We start from the raw sequence: 18852 nt of genomic DNA on the forward strand, positions 1-18852 counted from the left end.
TCTCTTTCTGCCATCAGAGAGAGGGAGCTCAAACATGACTCAGCATGACTAGTAACCTTCAAAGTCTCTGTCTGTCTGCAGAATACAGTCTATGAACCAAGTCTTTCAACTTTATTCTCAGTGAGTCTGTTACACTGGTTACATGGACCTGATTACATAGGGGCTGATTAGCCCCTACTTTTGTACATCTGCTCACTGCCTTCATTTGCTTTAAAATCTATTTCTTCCAGTTACCTTTTTAAAAAGACTGAATCACTTTTTAAGATCCAACAGAAATGATACCTTCTCAGTGAAGCTATGAAAAGTGAAAGTGCTAGCCACTCAGTTGGGTTTAATTCTGTGACCCCATGGACCATACCCCGCCAGGCTCCTCTGTCCATGGAATTCTCCAGGCAAGAATACTGGAATGGGTAGCCTTTCCCTTATCCAGAGGATCTTCCCCACCCAGGGATCCAACCCAGGTCTCCTGCATTGCAGGCGGATTCTTTACCAGCTGAGCCACCAGGGAAGCCCAATTAATAACAAGGGTACTTTTAAAAGAGAGAGAGGGGGGAAAAAAAAGATTCAAAGTAAAAAATTAAAACCCCAAAACCCCTCTATTGCCTTCCCCAAATTACCCCTGAGAAACAATCACATCGGCGGCTGCTCTGTTCCCACTGTGGGGTAAGGACACCGAAGACAACTGTGGAGGAGGGAGCTGCCTGGATTTTGGCCACATTCTGAGTCTCCAGCCTCGGTTAGGAAAGAAAAAAACCTGTAGCAATTATCCTTAGGATACTGCATGTGTCCTTTCGGTTTCATTACTCATAAGCCTCACCCATAACAGATGGCTGTGAAAACCTGCTCGCCTTTCAACTTTTAGAGAGCAGAGCAGGTTTCCGGAGGAACCAGACTCAAGGGGAGCCCCAGGGAAGAACCAAGGCAGCTGGGAATTTGACCCCCGCTGCGCCAAGTAAGTTTCTTCCTAGCACATTTTTGTTAGCTAACAACAGTGGATCCCCTGGCGTAGACCGCACACTGCGGGAGGGGAGGCTGCCAGCTGCCTGGGCGAGAGGGTGTGAGGGCCGCTGCTCCTGCCGGGGACTCAGTCCCGGGCTGCGGCAAAGAGCCTCGCTTGGGAGGAGGAATCCTCCCCGTCTCACCTTCGGAAAAGGGGGCTGAGGTCCTTTATAGGACTGAGGGACTAAATCCCGCCTCCTAAAAGCGGAGCTGAGTGGGGTTGCTCCCTCCCCCCTCCTCCTCGCCATCACACACCCCCTGACTACCCTGCCGGTAGAGGAAAAACAGAAAAGAAGGTCCTCAACACACGGAGGAGCCTGGTAGGCTGCAGTCCATGGGGTCGCTAAGAGTCCGACAGGCCTGAGCGACTTCACTTTCAGTTTTCACTTTCATGCATTGGAGAAGGAAATGACAACCCACTCCAGTGTTCTTGCCTGGTGAGTCCAGGGGAAGGGGAACCTGGTGGGCTGCCTTCTATGGGGTCGCACAGAGTCGGACACGACTGAAGCGACTTAGCAGCAGCAGCAACATACAAGTTTATTTTTAAAAATTCTTATTACACATTAACCATGTGTAATATTCCAAAAATTCAGCAGAGTTGAATTTATGTGAAATAATTCATTCTCACACTTTCCCTTAAAATAAACCATAAGGTCTAAGCCTATTTTTCCAAATGTGTCGTCCTTACCAAAAACAAAGCAAGACAGAAACACAAACGTTATTTTCAGTTTCTTGTTCTATTCCCTTTGTGAGAATGAAAAGCATGTCTCAGTTTCTTTTCAACTTCTGTAAAACGGCTCAGAACGTAAAGAATCTGCCTGCAATACAGGAGACCTGAGTTTGTTCCCTGAGGCGGGAAGATCCCCATGCAGAAAAGAATGTCTACCCTCTCCAGTATTCTTGCTTGGAGAATTCCAGGGACAGAGGAGCCTGGTAGGCTACAGTCCATGGGGCTGCAGGTCAGGCAAGACTGAGCAACTAACACTTTCCATAAAATAGTTGCAGAAAAGTGGGAGGAAAAAAGAGCAAGGATGACTGGTAAACAACTGGGAGCTTTTTCTGGAACTCACTGATCTGAAGAGCTGTGAAGAAGAAATGTTAATCTGTCGAGTTTCTTTTGCATATAAATTAGTCTTGAGATCAGAACTCTTAATTTCTGATTCAAAATGGTATGTGAGGAATGGAGACTTGAGGGAGAATAAAGCCTGATGGTCTTGACTGTAGGATTCAGACGCTAGCTTTAGTTCTGGGAAAACTCAGCTTTTCCATTTGCACCAGTGGTAGCTGGGAGCTGACAGCCTCATATGCTGTCACATAGCCAGGACACCAGCCCATGGTGTGGAAAGAACCCTGCCTGGAGAGATGAGAGATTAGGATCTTCTCCTGGTTCTTTGGAGAGGGGTTAGGGGAAGGACACATTTTCTCCACCCGTGACCTCGTTTCCTCACTTGCATATGCATTGAGAGACTCGTCGCTGCTTCTCAACAGGGCTCCACACTAGATTCACCGCCTGCACTTTTCTTTTTTTTTTTGAGTGAAGACTGAGGCCATACTTGAGTCAGACAGTTCTGGCTGGTTTTATTTATTGAATAAGGAAAAAAATGATACACACAAAGCAAATAGGCAGCCTAAACATGGCAGCCTCATTTTACCCCCAGTCACACCCTTAAAAGTTGGGAAACAAGCATGTTGCCTCCTGGCCTTGGTTGTACGCCATTCATTGCTCTGGCCCAAGTGGCCTCTGACACCCCAGGGGGCTGCTTATTTCTGGATACTTTCTGAAAATTGGGAAGGACCAACTCAACACTTCTGGGAAATCAGCAGTGCTTTTTTCTTCCTTAATGTAGTCCTGTGGTAGACATGTCCAAGGGTTGTACAGACCCTCCTGAGGGAAGAGTTCAGTTCTGAGTCTTTTTACATGGATATTTTTGAACAGTTATACTTCACTGAAGATCAGATATTCTTCACTGACTTTTTAATTAAGATATACTTTTTATTGGTTTATTACACACATCCTTTTCTTTTCTTTTTTTTAACACACATCTTTTTCTTGATGTTGATACACATTTCTATTTGGAAAAACAAAACCAATTTTCCAATGACTCAATTTCCCTACACAGAGGGTGATTGTTAAACTGTGTGGCCAAAAGGATTTTGATGACTTCTAAAAAAGAAAAGAAACAAACACTGTTTCCCTTTTGGAACCTAAACTCATTCAATCTCTTAAATAGTATAAATGGTTCTAAAGATATTGTATTTCATTGATTTGTCACATGTCAAACTGGAATTGTCAATCATCTCAGATTTTGATGAATACTTGCTATCCCTATCACTAATTCTATAGCTATTTTCAACATCTAAGACCAGGAAACAGAAGAGATGGATGAAATCTGTGTCTTAACATTTCATGGATTGTGTTCCCAAGGTCACCCTAGTCCCAGGTCCTCCCTCAGCATTGGCTTCACTGATCTGTTTTATTTTTAATATGTTTTCCTGGGGAATTCTTCTTCCAGAATACACCAAAGTATGTTACCTGAAAAAAGATACTTTCATTTTTAAAATGCCGTGACTTGGAGATCCATAAAGATTAATAGAAAGGAAATAACTAATTTAGTAGCAGGAGATGTGGCTTATGAAGATTTTCCTACTTGTTATTTGGTTGCTAAGTAATGTCTGACTCATTGTGACCCCATGGACTGCAGCACACCAGGCTCCTCTGTCCTCTCCTATCTCCTGGAGTTAGCTCACATTCATGTTGATACTACATGGATATGATGAGTGATAAAAAAAATCATTTAGATTTGTAGTTTTGTACAAATTTGTAGATTTGTAGTTTCAGAATTATTGATCATTTATCATAGCTCCCCTAAATTTCCTGACTTATCCAGTACTGTGAATGCTTGTGGTGACCTTCCTGGATGCCTTCAACAATGGGCAGTTCCTTATTTGGAGAAGCTCTGTCCTAGTGTGGAAACTGAGCAGCTATGCAGAGGGAGGTTTCCACAAAAATGGTCCTGGCACTGTCAAAGATGGCCTACAGATAAGATGTAATGGAGTGCACTAGGCTTCCCTGATTGCTCAGTGGTAAAGAACCCATCTGCCAGTGTAGGAGACACAGGTTCAAAGCCCTGGGTCAGAAAGATCCCCTGGAGGAGTGCATAGCAACCCACTCCAGTATTCTTGACTGGAAAATCCCATGGACAGAGGAGCCTGGTAGGCTACAGTCCAGGCGGTCACAAGAGAGTTGGACGCAACTTAGTGACTAAATAACAACAATGGACTACTCCATCAAATATGACAAACCAGAGTCATTGAAGCAGTACATGATAATTTGTCTTAATGGTTGATTCTTCATGTTACCTCTGATACCTTGAAGCCACATTTTTGTCCACAGGTTTACTACTGTTCATGGTAGAAAGATTCTGATTCTTTTGAGCAAGAGTGTTCTAATAGATTATATTACTCCAATTTATGTCCTCCTCTCCCAAGCTCAGGGCTTCCTTGGTGGCTCAGAAGGTAAAGAATCCACCTGCAATGCAGGAGACGTGGGTTCGATCCCTGGATTGGGAAGATCTCTTGGAGAAGGGAATGGCAACCCACTCCAGTATTCTTGCCTGGAATACTGATAAGACATGGACAGAGGAGCCTGGATGTGTACAGTCCATGGGATCGCAAAGAGTTGGAAACAACTGAGCAACTAACACTCACACTTTCCCAAAGTCAGGAAATTTTCCTGGAAATCCGTCTGACCACTGAAGCAAAATCAGTACAGAACTCAGATGTCCTCCTTGACTGAAAATTATAAACACACTTAAGTTATTTTGAGCTTGTTGCTTTTACTGCGTACTCTCTCCCATTCATTGTAATCCAAGTTTCTCTGGGAAGATTCCCTTACCAGATATTTCTTTACTTTGCTTTTAGTGGTAATACTATAAATCATGTCCTATATATTGAATCTCAGGATGCTGCAACTGTGATGAACCAACATATGAAAAATCTCAGGATGCTACAACTGTGAGCAGCCAAAATACAAACCAACATTTCACACAGAAGACTCAGGGGACTTAGAAACTTACTAGTAGTCTTAGAGTATTTCAGTTTCTTTTTCTGAGGTGGGAGTAATTCAAGTTCCCTTAAACAGTTTTATTGAGATATAAAACAAACACCATAAATTTAATGCATTTAAAATTTACAGTTGATACATATGTACCAAATTGGGAAAGGAGTACATCAAGGCTGCGTATTGTCATCCTGCTTATCTAACTTATATGTAGAGTACATCATGCGAAATGCTGGGCTGGATAAAGCCCAAGCTGGAATCAAGATTGCTGGGAGAAATATGAATAACCTCAGATATGCAGATGACACCATCCTTATGGCAGAAAGCAAAGAAAAACTAAAAAGCCTCTTGATGAAAGTGAAAGAGGAGAGTAAAAAAGTTGGCTTAAAGTTCAACGTTCAGAAAACTAAGATAATGGCATCTGGTCCCATTACTTCATGGCAAATAGATGGGGTGGGGAAACAATGGAAACAGTGAGACTTTATTTTCTTGGGCTCGAAAATCACTGCAGGTGGTGACTGCAGCCATGAAATTAAAAGATGGTTGCTCCTTGGAAGAAAAGCTAAGACCAACCTAGACAGCGTATTAAAAAGCAGAGACATTACTTTGCCAACAAAGGTCCGTCTAGTCGAAGCTATGGTTTTTCCAATAGTCACATATAGATGTGAGTTTGGACCATAAGGAAAGCTGAGTGCTGGAGAATTGATGCTTTTGAACTGTGGTGTTGGAGAAGACTCTTGAGAGTCCCTTGGACTGCAAGGAGATCAAACCAGTCCATCCTAAAGGAAATCCGTCCTGAATATTCATTGGAAGGACTGATACTGAAGCTGAAACTCCAATACTTTGGTCACCTGATACGAAGAACTGACTCATTGGAAAAGACCCTGATGTTGGGAAAGATTGAAGGCGGGAGGAGAAGGGGATGACAGAGGATGAGTTGGTTGGGTAGCATCACTGACTTGATGGGACATGAGTTTGCATAAGCTCTGGGAGTTGGTGATTGACAGGGAAGTCTGGCATGGTGTTGTCCATGGGTTCACAAAGAGTCAGACATGACTGTGTGACCGAACTGAACTGAACATATGTACCAGGATAAATGTACAGTGATTTCACATGGAGAAGGTGTTTTCAGAAAGCTTCCTGAAAGATGTGTGGGGTGTAAATTGTGAAATATTTTTACATACTATCCAGGGTGGAATGTCTCCAGAAGAACCACAAACAGAAAAAAGATTGTGAAAAATATTAAAGGGCTTATAGTTACCTATTTGTAAACCTGCACATTCTTCTGACTAGTGGAAGCTAGCATGTGGTTTGGTGGAGTTGAGGGGAGGCAACACTGGCAAGGAGGTGCAGGGGTATCGAGGTAGGCAGAATCTTGGAAATTGCATTTGTAGGCAGTTAGAAGCAACCAGCAAATGTTATTCAGAACAGTTCACTTGCCAGAATACTTTAATGGAATTCTAGATATGACCTGCTTGACATGTCTTTGCCCCTTTCTGTCTCCAGGGCTAAAAGAAGATAAAAGAAGAATTAGAAGAAAGCTGAATGAATAAAGATGGGATCCTTCATGATACAGAAAAGACCTCAGCAGGTACAGGGGAGGGTTCTGCAGTGGGGTGGCGTTCTGCTCACAGTTCTGCTGCAGTGGCCCCTGAGACTCTGACAGGAGGAACTTCCAGAAGCAGGGAACTTCTCCTCCTATAAACACACTCTGTTTCATCTCACAATAACAAAGAGAGTTGTGGTTGTAGGTCCAGGCAGCCAGTCAGAATCTTTCCTAGCACATTTCCAAACCTGCCCTTGATGTACAGTCACAGGTGAAGTCAGACATGTCCATTTGCTTTTTCAAGACAATCTGGTCACTGAGAAGGTGGAGGTTTGAGGGATGAGAGGTTGTAGCTCTTAGGACTGACTTTTGTTTTCTCCCTTCTCTAACATCTTCCTGGAGCAGCAGAGCAGTACAAAAGAGAAGCAGCTAAGAGGGAAAAGGATTCTCTTGAGCAAAAGGTTAAAGAGCTGCTACAAATGTTAGAGAGCCAAGGAAGAGCCTTCAAGATATTTAGAGTCAAAATCACAGGCGAGATGAGAGAAAGAGACAACCTTCTGAGAAGGATGAACAAGAGGATTGAGATGCTGGAGGTAACTTGGTGTGGGTCTGGGCAGTGATGGTAGAAAAAGTCCTCAAACCCCAGGAAGGGATGGGTGGAAATTAAAGCAAAGTCATAGAGAGAAGCACCATGGTCCTTGACTGCTTTTGACTCATTAGAAGCTCTGAGTTTTTAATGGTTATTTATTTAGTTGCTAAATTGTGTCTGACTCCTTGCAATCCCCTGGACTGTAGCCTCCAGGCTACAGTACCCTGTCAGTCTCCTCTGTGCATGGAATTCTCCAGGATAGAATACTGGAGTGGGTTGCCATTTCCTTCTCCAGGGGATCTTCCCAACCCATGGGTCAAACCTGTGTCTCCTGCATTGGCAGGTGGATTCTTTACCATTGAGCCACCAGGGAAGCCCTTTTAATGGCTTAAATCCAAGCATTTGGGTTCTTATCACAGTGAGCTTCTGAAGATTCCAGGAGGACCTTGGAACCTCCATGCATTTATAAATAACTTTCCCATGATTTGAGAGAATAGCATTGAAACATGTATATTACCATATGTGAAATAGACCACCAGTCCAAGTTCGATGCATGAAACAGGGTGCTCAAAGCCAGTGCACAACCCTGAGGAATGGGATGGGGAGGGAGATTCGAGGAGAGTTCAGGATGGGGGATACATGTATGCCCATGGCTGATTCATGTCAGTGTATGGCAAAAACCACCAGATACTGTAAAGTAATTAGCCTCCAATTAAAATAAATAAATTAGTTTAAAAATAAAAACTTTCCCAGAGCTTGTGTTGCTGTTTTGAGGGATTCCTGGATGATCTCATGGAGTCAGTATTAACTAGGATTCCCAGGGTTATCAGGTGGTTATTCTGAGTGTATCTACTAGATGCAGGAGATGTTACTGGAGCAGTACATGTAATTTGTCTTAATAGTTGATTCTTCATGTCACCCACTCTACCTCAATGCCATCTTATTGGCTACAGATTTACTACTATTCAAACCCTGATGGCTCAGTGGTAAAGAATCTGCTTGCAATGCGGAGACTTGGATTCAATCCCTGGGTTGGGAAGGTCAACCCGGTCCAGTGTTCTTGCCTGAGAAACCCCATGGACAGGGGAGCCTGGCGGGCTATACACTTCATGGGTTCGCAAGAGTTGGACACAACTTAGTGACTAAACCACCATCACAGTAGCAGGATCTTGATTCCTTTAAGAGAGTCTAAATCACTATATTACTCCAAGTGATCTCCTCCTGTTCCAAACTCAGGTACTTTTTCTGGAAAACTGTCTGATCTCTGAAGCAGAGCAAAGACACTCAGATGTCCTTGACAGAACATGCCCCAGGTTTCCTTATCTACTTGGAACACATCTAGCTTATTTTTAGCTTGTTGTCTTTTCTGTACATTCTCTATATTCACAGTAAACCAAGTTCCTCTGGGAAGATCTCTTACCAGATCATTCTTCATCTTTACTTTGCTTTTAGTTGTATTACTGTTAACTGTATCCTGTAGATAGAATCTCAGGATGCTACAACTGCAAGGACCCATAGAGATTATATAATATAAATTAAACATCTTGCAAACATGGCTCAAGGAGTTGGCACTTATCACCAACTCGATGGGCATGAGTTTGAGTAAACTCCAGGAGTTGGTGATGGACAGGGAGGCCGGGCGTGCTGTGATTCATGGGGTCGCAAAGAGTCGGACATCACTGAGCGACTGAATTGAACTGAACTGAACTGAGTAGCCATAAAGAGACTATTTTCCCAGATGGAGTAATTCAAGTTTTCTTAAACAGTTTTATTGAGAGAGAATTTAAAAACTATCAATATAAAAAAAACCTATCAATATAAATTTCATTTATTAAGAATACATGATTGATATGAATTACTCATGTGAATGCACACTGACTTCACATGGGGAAGGTTTTCTCTGAAATCTTCCTGAAAGAGGCATATGATGTAAATTTTGAAAAACTGGTACAGCTTATTCAAGGTGGTATGTTATCAGAAGAGTCAAAAGCAGAAAAAACAGCATATGAAAAATATAAAAGTCCCCAAATTTGCATACTTATAAAACTGCACGTTCTTCTGATGGGTGGAAGCTAACATGCTGAGGGGGAAGCAACATGGTGAGGAGGCTGCAGGGGTAGCCAGGTAGGTGGGATCTGGAAAATTTACCTGTAGGCAGTGAGAAGCAACCAGGAAGTGTTGCTTGAAGCAGTTCATTTCTCAGAATGTTTCAGTGGAAGTTTAAGTTTGACCTGCCTGACATGGCTTTACCGCTTTGTGTCTCCAGATCTTAAGAAAGATAAAGAAAGAACAAGAGGAATGCTACATGAAGAAAGGTGAGGAGTGGAGAGAGGCTCAAGAAAGAGTGGATATAGGTATGTATGTATGTAGATAATTATGACCAATTCATGTTGTATGGCAGAAACCAAGACAACATTCTAAAACAATTTTCTTGAAGTAAGCCAGAAAGATAAAGACCAATATAGTATACTAACACATATATATGGAATTTAAAAAGATGGTAATGATAACCCTATATGCAAAACAGAAAAAGAGACACAGATGTGCAGAACAGATTTTGGGACTCTGTGGGAGAAGGCGAGGGTGGGATGTTCTGAGAGAATAGCATTGAAACAAGTATACTATAAAGCGTGAAACAGATCACCAGCCCAGGTTGGATGCATGAGACAAGTGCTCAGGGCTGGTGCACTGGGAAGACCCAGAGGGTTGAGATGGGGAGGGAGGCGGGAGGGGGGATCGGGATGGGGAACACATGTAAATCCATGGCTGATTTGTGTCAATGTATGGCAAAAACCACTACAATATTGTAAAGTAATTAGCCTCCAACTAATAAAAATAAGTGAAAAAAAAAAGCTGGGGATTTATAAATGACAAATAGCTATATTAAAGAAATTAACTTTATATACTGAGCCACTGCTAATGACATTTTAATTAATAAAAGTTGCTTTTAAAAAAAATAACAAAATGTTGATTAAAATTTGGAAAAAAGAAAGCTCCTTCATGATTCAGAAAAGACCTCAGCAGGTAGAAGGTGGGCTCTCCTCACAGTAGAGAGGGGAGGTTCCTGCAGTGCCCTCTGAGACTCTGACAGGAGAACTTCCAGAAGGATGAGCTTCCTCACCTCTTGTGAACTCACTCTGCTACATCTGAAATAACAAGGAGAGTTGTGGTTGTAGGTCTAACCAGCCAGTCATGGCCTTTCCTAGCATGTTTTCATACCTGCCCTTACGTGTGGTCGCAGGTGAATTCAAACATGTCCATCTGCTTTTTTCAGACGGTTTGGTCACTGAATGTGGAGGTTTGGGGGATGAGAGGTTGAAGCTCTCAGAGTTGACTGTTGTTTCCTTTCTTCTCTAAAAATCTTCCTGGAACAGAGGAGCAGATCAAAAGAGAGGCAAATGAGAGGGAAAAAGACCCTTCTGAGCTAAAGGTTCAAGAGCTGCAGCGAAAGTTGGAGAACCAAAAGAGAGTTTTGGAGAGATTAAGAGCCAGAATGAGAAAGGAGATAAGAGAAAGAGAGAAGACCTCAGCAGGTACAGGGGAGAGTTCTGCTCACAGTGAGGTGGGGAGGTTCTTGCAGTGCCCTGTGAGACTGCTACAGGAGGAATTTCCAAAAGCAGGGGTCCTCTTCTCCTTCTCTGCACACACTCTAAGCTATATCTGAAAACAACAAGGTAAGATGATATAGGTCCAACCAGGGTGCCAGGGCCTTTCCTAGCACACTCCCCAAACTGCCCTTAATGTGTGGTCACAAGAGACTTGAAATGTTTTATGTGTCCACCTGCTTCTTCTACAGTTTGGTCACTGAGAAAGGAGGGTTGGGTTCTGGAGGGGGTAGGTCTCAGATCTGACTGTTGTTTTCTTCCTCCTCTAAATCCTTCCTGAAGCAGAAGAGTGGGCCAGAGGAGAGGCAACTGAGAGGGAAAAGGAACCTCTTGAACAAAAGGTTAAATCATCACAGTCAAAGATGGAGGGTGACCAAAGTGTCTTCTTGAAGGGAGTTAGACTCCAAATGACAAAGAAGATGAGAGAAAGAGAAAACCTTCTGAGAAGGATAAACGAGAGGTGTGAGATGTTGGAGGTAATCTAGTATGGGTCTGGGCAGTGACTGTGGAAAAAGTATTGGAACCTCGGGAAATGGTGGGTGGAAATTAAAGCACAGTCACAGAGAGAAGCACTATTCCCCTTTATTGCTTTCAATTCACTAGAAGCTCTGAGATTTTAATGGTTTATATCCAGGCTTTTGAGTTCAGTTCATAGTTTTTGAAGAGCCCAGGAGAACCTTGGTATCTCCAAACATTTGTAGAACATAAATAACTTTTCCAAGCCTTGTGCTGCTGTTTTGAGAGATTCCTGGTTGATCTCATGGAATCAGTATTAAATGGGGTTGCCAGATTTAACAAGTAGACATTCTGAGTATGTTTAATGCAAGCAGGATAAATTACTGAAGCAGTACCTCGTCATTTTTCTTTTTGTGTCATTTTTCTTAATAGTTGATTCTTCCCGTTGCCCTCACTACTTAAAGGCTAACTTATTGGCCACAGATTTAGTGCTATTCATAGTAGGGGGATCCCAATTTCTCTGAAAGAGTTCTAATAGAAAATAATATTCTATTCCAAACTGAAGCACTTTCTCTGGACATCTGTCTGACCTCTGAAACAACGTCAGTACAGATATCTTCCTTGACTAAACACTTGCATAATTTCCTTATATGCTTAGAAAAGACAAGTTATTTTGAGATTGTTACTTTTACTGTGCACTCATTCCCATTCAGAGCAAATCAAGCTCCTCTGCAGAGCTTCTCCTACCAAAGCTTTCTTTATCTTTATTATGCTTTTAGTTGTATTACTGTTATTCATACACCATAGATAGAATCTGAGGAAGCTACTGCTGTGAGGAACTATAGACACTATATTAAAAACCCCTGCATTTCACCTGGAAACTCAAAGAATAAAGATACTTACTGGTATGTTTTACAGTATTTCAGCACCTTTTTTTTTCTGAGATGCAGAGATTCAAGTTTATTTAAACAGTTTCTTTGAGATGTAATTCACAAGCCATAAATTTCAGGGATTTAAATGTACAATTATGTTTAATTAGATGTACATGTATAATTGATACAAATTTATGCACATAAAAGTGCAGTGATTTCATATAGGGAAGGTGGTTTAGTGAATCTTCCCAGAAAAGGTGTGTGATGTAAATTTTGAAAAATTTGTACATATTGTCTATGGTAGAATATTATCTGAAGAGCCAGAAGCAGGAAAAACAGCATACAGAAAATATGAAGGGGACCAAGGTTTTGTATTTGTAAAACTGCACATTTTTCTGACTAGTGGAACCTTCATGGATGGTGGAAGCAACACTAGCAGAGGAGGCTGGAGAGTTAGTGAGGTAGGCAGGATTTTGGAAACTTGTAGGCAGTTGAACACAACCAGGTAATGTTATTGAGAATAGTTCTTTTCTCAGAATAGATCAACGGGGAGTTCAGGTTTGACCAGCATGACATGTCTGCCACTCTGTGTCTCCAGATCTTGGGGATGATAAAGGACGAGCTAGGGGAATGCTGCAAGAAGACAGATGAGCTCCTTTGTGACGCAGCCAAGATCTTAGCAGGTACACGGGAGGGCTCTGCTCACCATGGGTGGGGAGGTTCCTGCCGTGCCCTCTGAGCACTCTGACAGGATGAACTTCTGGAACTTCTGTGAACATGCTGTGCTTCATCTGAAAATAAGGTGGCTGTGGTTTTAGGTCCAGCCAACCAGTCATTCCCAAATCTGCACATTCCTAAACTTCCCCTTGATATGTAGTCACAGGTGAATATAGCCATGGCCATCTCCTTTTTTCACAATAGTTTGGTCAATGGAAAGTGAAGGTTTAGTGGGTAGAGGAGGTTGTACCTCTCAGGGCTGACTGTTGTTTTCTTTCCTCTCTAAAATCTTCTTGGATGAGCAGAATGCCCTGAAGGAGAGCCATCTGAGAGGGAAAAGGAGCTTCTTGAGCAAAAGTATAAGGAGATACATCAAAAGGTGGAGGACCAAAAAAAAGACTTTGAAGAATTTGGAGGCAAAATGATAGAGGAAATAGGAAAAAGACAAAAGATTTCAGCAGGTACACGAATGGGCTCAGCACACAATGCGGTGGGGAGGTTCCTGCCCTCTAGGAGTCTGATGGGAGGGACTTCCAGAAGCAGGGAGCTTTCTGCCCTGTGTGAACACACTCTGTTATATCAGAAAATAACAGAAAATAACAATGCTGGTTGTGGCTGCAGGTCCAGCCTGACAGTCAGGGATTTTCCTAGGAGATTCTCCACCCTGCCCTTGGTGTGTGAACACTAGTGAATCCAGACATTTCCATCTGCTTTTTCACGACAGTTTGATCACTGAGAAATTGGACGGTTGTGGGCGGAGGGGTGTGGTGTGTGAAGTGTTACAACTCTCAGGTCTAACTGTTGTTTCCTCCTCTCTCTAACATCTTCCTGGAACAGAAGAGCGAGCCAAGAGAGAGGCAGCTGAGAGGGAAAAGGAGCTTCTTGAGCAAAAGGTTAAAGAGCTGCAGGAACAGCTGGAGGACCAAGAAAGGGTCTCTGAGGAATTTAGAGTCAAAAAGACAAAGAAGCGAAGAGAAAGAGAAAAGACATCAGCAGGTATAGGGTGGACTCAGCTCACGGTAGGGTGGGGAGGTTCCTGCAGTGCCCTCCATGACTCCGACAGGAGGAACTTCCAGAAATAGGAGCTTCCTCTTCTGTGAACACACTTTGCTCCATCTGAAAATAACAAGGCGAGCTGTGGCTAGAGATCCAACCAGTCATCCCCATTCCTAGTTCACTCTAACACCTGCCCCCATGTGTGGTTACAGGTGAATTAGACATGTCCATCTGCTTTGCCCAGACAGGCTGATTACTCAGAAAGCAAGGGTTGTTGGTTGTGGGCTTGTAGCTCTCAGTGCTGACTGCTATTTTCTTCTCTCTCTAAAATCTTCCGGGAGCAGAAATGCTGGTCCAATGGAAGATTGCTATGTGGCAAAAGAAGCTTCTTGAGCAAAAGGTTAAAGAATTGCAGCAAAAGTTGGAGGACCAAGAAAGAACCTTTGAGAGATTTATAGTCATACTCACAAAGGAGATGAGAGAAAAAGATGACCTTCTGAGAAAGATGAATGAGAGGATTCAGATACTGGAAGTATGTCTGGTCTGGGTCTGGGCAGTGACTTTGGAACAAAGCCTGAACCCTCAGGAAGGGATGGGTGAAAAATAAAGCAATGTCATAGGGAGAAGCACTATTGTTCTTCACTGCTTCTAATTCATTGGAAGCCCTGAGTTTTAAACAAGATTCCTTAACAATTTAAGTTAAACTTCAAGTTTCAAGTTCTTACACAGTTTTATTGAGTTATAATTCACAAACCATAAATTTCAAATATTGAAAATGTATAATATCATTGATACAAATTTACCAACGTATGTACAGTGATTTCACTTGGGGGAATGTGCTTTATGGAATGTTCCTGGAAGAAGAGTGTGGTGTAAAATTAGAAAATTTGTACATATTATCTGAGGTCAGATGGTACCAGAAGGGTTGCAAGCAGTAAAATACAGCCTATGAAAAATGTGAAGCAACATAGGAATGTTACTCAGAGGAGTTGATTTCTCAGAATATTTCAGTGGAAGTTCAGCACAGGTTAGACCTGCCTGACATGTTTTTGCCTCTTTCTGATCTCCAGCGCTTACTGAGGTTACCAGAAAAACTAGAGGAACACGACATGAAGAAAGGTGAGCTCCTTTGTGATGCAGGAAAGAAACCCAGCAGGTAGAGAGGAGAGCTTAGCTCACAGTGGGGTGGGAAGGTTTCTGCAGTGCCCTCTCAGACTCTGACAGGAGGAAATTCCAGAAGCTGGGCGCTCTCCTTCTGGGAATGCACTCTGCTTCATCTGAAAAAACAAGGCTAATTGTGGTTGTCGGTCCAATCACTCAGTCAGGGCCTTTCCTAGAAGATTTCCATCCCTGCCCTTGTGTGTGGTCACAGGTGTATTTAGACATGTCCATCTCCTTTTACATGAGAGTTTGGTCACTGACAGAGTGGAGGGCTGTACCTCTCGGGGTTGACTGTTGTTCTCTTCCTTTTCTAAAATCTTCCTGGAGCAGAAGAGCAGGCCAAAAGAGAGGCAACTGAAAGGGAAAATGAGCCTCTTGCACAAAAGGTTAAGGAATTGCAGCAAAAATCGGAGAACCAAGAAAGAGTCTTTGAAGTATTAAGAGTCAAAATGACAGAGAAGTTGAATGAAAGAAAGAAAGCCTCAGCAGGTACAGGGGAGGGCTCATTTCGCAGCGGGGTGGGGATGTTCCTGCAGCGCCCCCTGAGACTCAGACAGGAGGAACTTCCTGAAACAGGGAGCTTCCCCACCTCCTGTGGACACATACTGCTTCATCTGAAAATAACAGAGCTGTGGTTGTAGGTGCAGCCCGCCAGTCAGGGCCTTTCTTAGCATGATCCTAGGTGTATGTGGTGTGGAGGGGGAAATGGCAACCCACTTCAGTACTCTTGCCTAGAGAATCCTGTGGGCAGAGGAGCCTGGTGGGCTGCTGTCCACAGGATCGCACAGAGTCGGACATGACTGCAGCAACTTAGCATGCATGCATGCTTGCATCGGAGAAGGAAATGGCAGCCCACTCCAGTGCTCTTGCCTGGAGAATCCCAGGGACAGAGGAGCCTGGTGGCCTGCCGTCTATGGGGTCGCACAGAGTTGGACACGAATGAAGCGACTTAGCAGCAGCAGCAGCAGCAACAGGTGTATGTGGACATGTCTACTTACTTCTTTGGGACAGTTTGGTCCCTGAGGATATGGAGGGTTGGGATTTGGGGGGTTGAAGCTGTCAGGTCTGACTGTTGTTTCCTTCCTTCTCTAAACTCTTCCTGGAGCAGAAGAGCAGATCAAAAGAGAGGCCACTGAGAGGGAAAAGGAGTTTCTTGAAAAACAGGTTGAAGAATTGCAGCAAAATTTGGAGGACCACGAAAGAGTCTTCCAGAGCTTAAGAACTGAAATGACAGAGGAGATGAGAGAAAATGAAAAGGCCTCAGCAGGTACAGGGGAGAGCTCATTTCACAGTGGGGTGGGGAGGTTCCTGCAGTGTCCTCTGAGACTCTGACAGAAAGAACTTACTGAAATGAGGAGCCTCTTTTCCTTCTGTGATCACACTCTGCTTCATCTGAAAATACCAAGGAGAGTTGTGGGTGTAGGTGCATCTAGCCAGTTAGGGCCTTCCCTAGCATGTTCCCAAATCTGCCCTTGATGTGTGGTCACAGGCACAGGTGGAAATGTCTACCTGCTTCTTCAGGACAGTTTGGTTACTGAGGATATGGAGGGTTGGGGGTTGGGGGTTGTAGCTGTCAGGTCTGACTGTTGTTTCCTTCCTTCTCTAAACTCTTCCTGGAGCAGAAGAGCAGATCAAAAGAGAGGCCACTGAGAGGGAAAAGGAGTCTCTTGAAAAACAGGTTGAAGAATTGCAGCAAAATTTGGAGGACCAAGAAAGCGTCTTCCAGAGATTAAGAACTGAAATGACAGAGGAGATGAGAGAAAGTGAAAAGGCCTCAGCAGGTACTGAGGGGAGAGCTCATTTCACAGTGGGCTGGGGAGGTTCCTGCAGTGTTTCTCTGAGAACTCTGACTGGAGCAACTTTCAGAAGCAGGGCCCTTCTTTTCCTTTTCTGAACACATTCTATTACCTATGAAAACACCAGGCCAGTTATGGTTGTGGGTCCAACCAGCTAGTCAGCACCTGTCCTAGCACACTCACACCTGCCCTTGATGTGTGGTCACAGGTGAATTCAGACATGCCTATCTGCTTTTTTCAAGAAAGTATGGTCACTGAGAAAGTGGTGGGTTGGGGATTGGGGATTGTACCTCTGACTGTTGTTTTCTTCCCTATGTATAATTTTCCTGGAGCAGAAAAGCAGGCCAAAAGAAAGGCTGCTGAGAGGGAACAGAAGCTTTTAGAGCAAAAGCTTAAAGAATTGCAACAAAAGTTTGAATACCAAGAAAGAGACTTCAAGGCATTTAGAGTCCAAATAACAGAAGAGGTGAGAGAAAGAGACGACTTTCTGAGAAAGATGATTGAGAGGATTGAGATGCTGGCGGTGAGTCTGGTTTGGGTCTGGGCAGTGACTGTGGAGCAGAGTCCTGGAAACTCAGGAAGGGATGGGTGAAAATTAAAGCAATGTTGTAGAGAGAAGCACCATGATTCTTTACTGCTTTAGATTCATAGAAACCCTGGGATTTTAATGGTTTGTCTGGACACTTGAGTTCTGTTCATAGTGAGTTTGTCAAGAGTCCAGGAAGACCTTGATACTTTCAAGAATTTATAGACTATAGACAATTTTCCCAGGGTTTGTGCTGCTGTTTTGAGGGATTCCTGGTTGATCTCTGGACTTTTCCTGGAGCCAATATTAAGTGGGGTTCCCAGGGCTGGCAAGTGGATGTTCTCAGAAGCAGATATTGGTTCACTTTACTAAGCTTCCTGCCAGTTTTCAGACTGCTACTACATCCAAAGACCCTAATATAGATCCTTGCCAACCTAAAGTGTTCAAATATGCACAGACTTAGAAATACGGGCAACTGCCAGCTCCCATTTTGACTGCAGCTGTCTCCATGTGAGTTTAAACTGCCAGAGTCAGCCTTCAATAGAGGAGAAGTTCTATCTTTTCCCATCTGGAATTATGTATATCAGTTTTCTCGATCAGCTTAGGAGTTCTCAGTATTTCTAAGATGTGGAGAGATTTGCGCCATTCACAAGGAAGGCCCTCACCCAAATAGCATAAAAGTGGCTGAAATGTCTTATAACAATTGTCCTCATGCCTGGTTAGGACTGTAGGGAAACCCTAGTGATGGGTATGAGTAAGTTATCCAAACCTAAACCAGGAGATATTTCTGATGAGCAGAATAACTTCTCATGATCCTTTAAGAAAGAACTCTTTAAAAGAAAATAAATTGTTAATGGAAAACCTTGTTTTTGAGATATTGAGATTTTGGGAAGGTTTCTGTTTACTAACACATCATACATTTTTAGGCTGCAGTGAACAATGATAATGACAAGGATAATGAGGAAAACACTGGAAAGGACTGAATGTCATAGACACAGGAAGATAATGACAAAGAAAATACTTCACAGCCTTTTGTTTTAGTCTCAGTTTGGGAGAAAATAAAACATGTGTGGTCACAAATTACTCAGATATTTTGTTTGTTTCTTTTGAATTCTGGTAATATTAAAAGTTTTCACAAGTGCTTTTTTGATCTGGATTATTTTTATTTATGTATGTACTTTTTCTTTTATCATTAAAGTTTTAATGTAAAAAACAGGAAAATCATCTACTATAGAGCATCAATTCTTGGCCCACAAAGGAAAGAATTAGTGTGGCTGGATAGTTAATCTAAGTGGAAATGGAAGCAACTGAGTAGAAGACAAAGAGAAGGTCAATTTTGTGATATCTTGAAAAAAGAAAAATTTTATTAAGTAATGCTTCTGAAAGTCACATATGAATAATTATACAAATGAATATGTATACTGTTTTCTTGAGAGGAAAGGACTAATTTCTTATACAAAACAGTTGTGTTACTTCACCTGTAAATTTTATGTGTTTTGAGTTAAAATTTCACAAAAGCTGATTGTAAA

General features: G+C 42.7%; 1 protein-coding gene across 5 annotated transcripts; it reads left to right on the forward strand.

The window, feature by feature from the left end:
* Positions 1-827: 827 nt before the first annotated feature.
* Positions 828-18458, forward strand: LOC136163471 (golgin subfamily A member 6-like protein 22). Of its 5 annotated transcripts, none has more exons than XM_065927910.1 (16): positions 828-952; positions 6566-6650; positions 7011-7198; positions 9461-9548; positions 10569-10727; positions 11082-11275; positions 12726-12810; positions 13150-13305; positions 13682-13840; positions 14185-14372; positions 14911-14959; positions 15332-15490; positions 16110-16268; positions 16624-16782; positions 17133-17320; positions 18250-18458. In XM_065927910.1, exons 2-16 carry the CDS (start codon positions 6605-6607, stop codon positions 18304-18306), a joined length of 2034 nt encoding a protein of 677 aa, XP_065783982.1. In that variant the 5' UTR covers positions 828-952; positions 6566-6604; the 3' UTR covers positions 18307-18458. The 5 variants fall into 5 exon arrangements, with proteins under 5 accessions (XP_065783982.1, XP_065783990.1, XP_065783996.1 ...); XM_065927918.1 differs by having other exon boundaries at positions 11085-11275; XM_065927924.1 differs by having other exon boundaries at positions 7014-7198.
* The last annotated feature ends 394 nt before the right edge of the window (positions 18459-18852 follow it).

Source organism: Muntiacus reevesi, chromosome 1 (genome assembly GCF_963930625.1).
Source record: "Muntiacus reevesi chromosome 1, mMunRee1.1, whole genome shotgun sequence".
In the NCBI taxonomy this organism is placed as follows: domain Eukaryota; kingdom Metazoa; phylum Chordata; class Mammalia; order Artiodactyla; family Cervidae; genus Muntiacus; species Muntiacus reevesi.

What these genes read in the sequence shown, in the direction of transcription:
- LOC136163471 (XM_065927910.1), top strand. Translation starts at nt 6,605, where the DNA reads ATGAATAAAGATGGGATCCTTCATGATACAGAAAAGACCTCAGCAG. An exon ending in AAGAGAGAAGACCTCAGCAG is followed by an intron (nt 10,728 to 11,081) that starts GTACAGGGGAGA and finishes TCCTTCCTGAAG; the next exon opens with CAGAAGAGTGGGCCAGAGGA. An exon ending in AAATGAAAAGGCCTCAGCAG is followed by an intron (nt 16,269 to 16,623) that starts GTACAGGGGAGA and finishes TTCCTGGAGCAG; the next exon opens with AAGAGCAGATCAAAAGAGAG.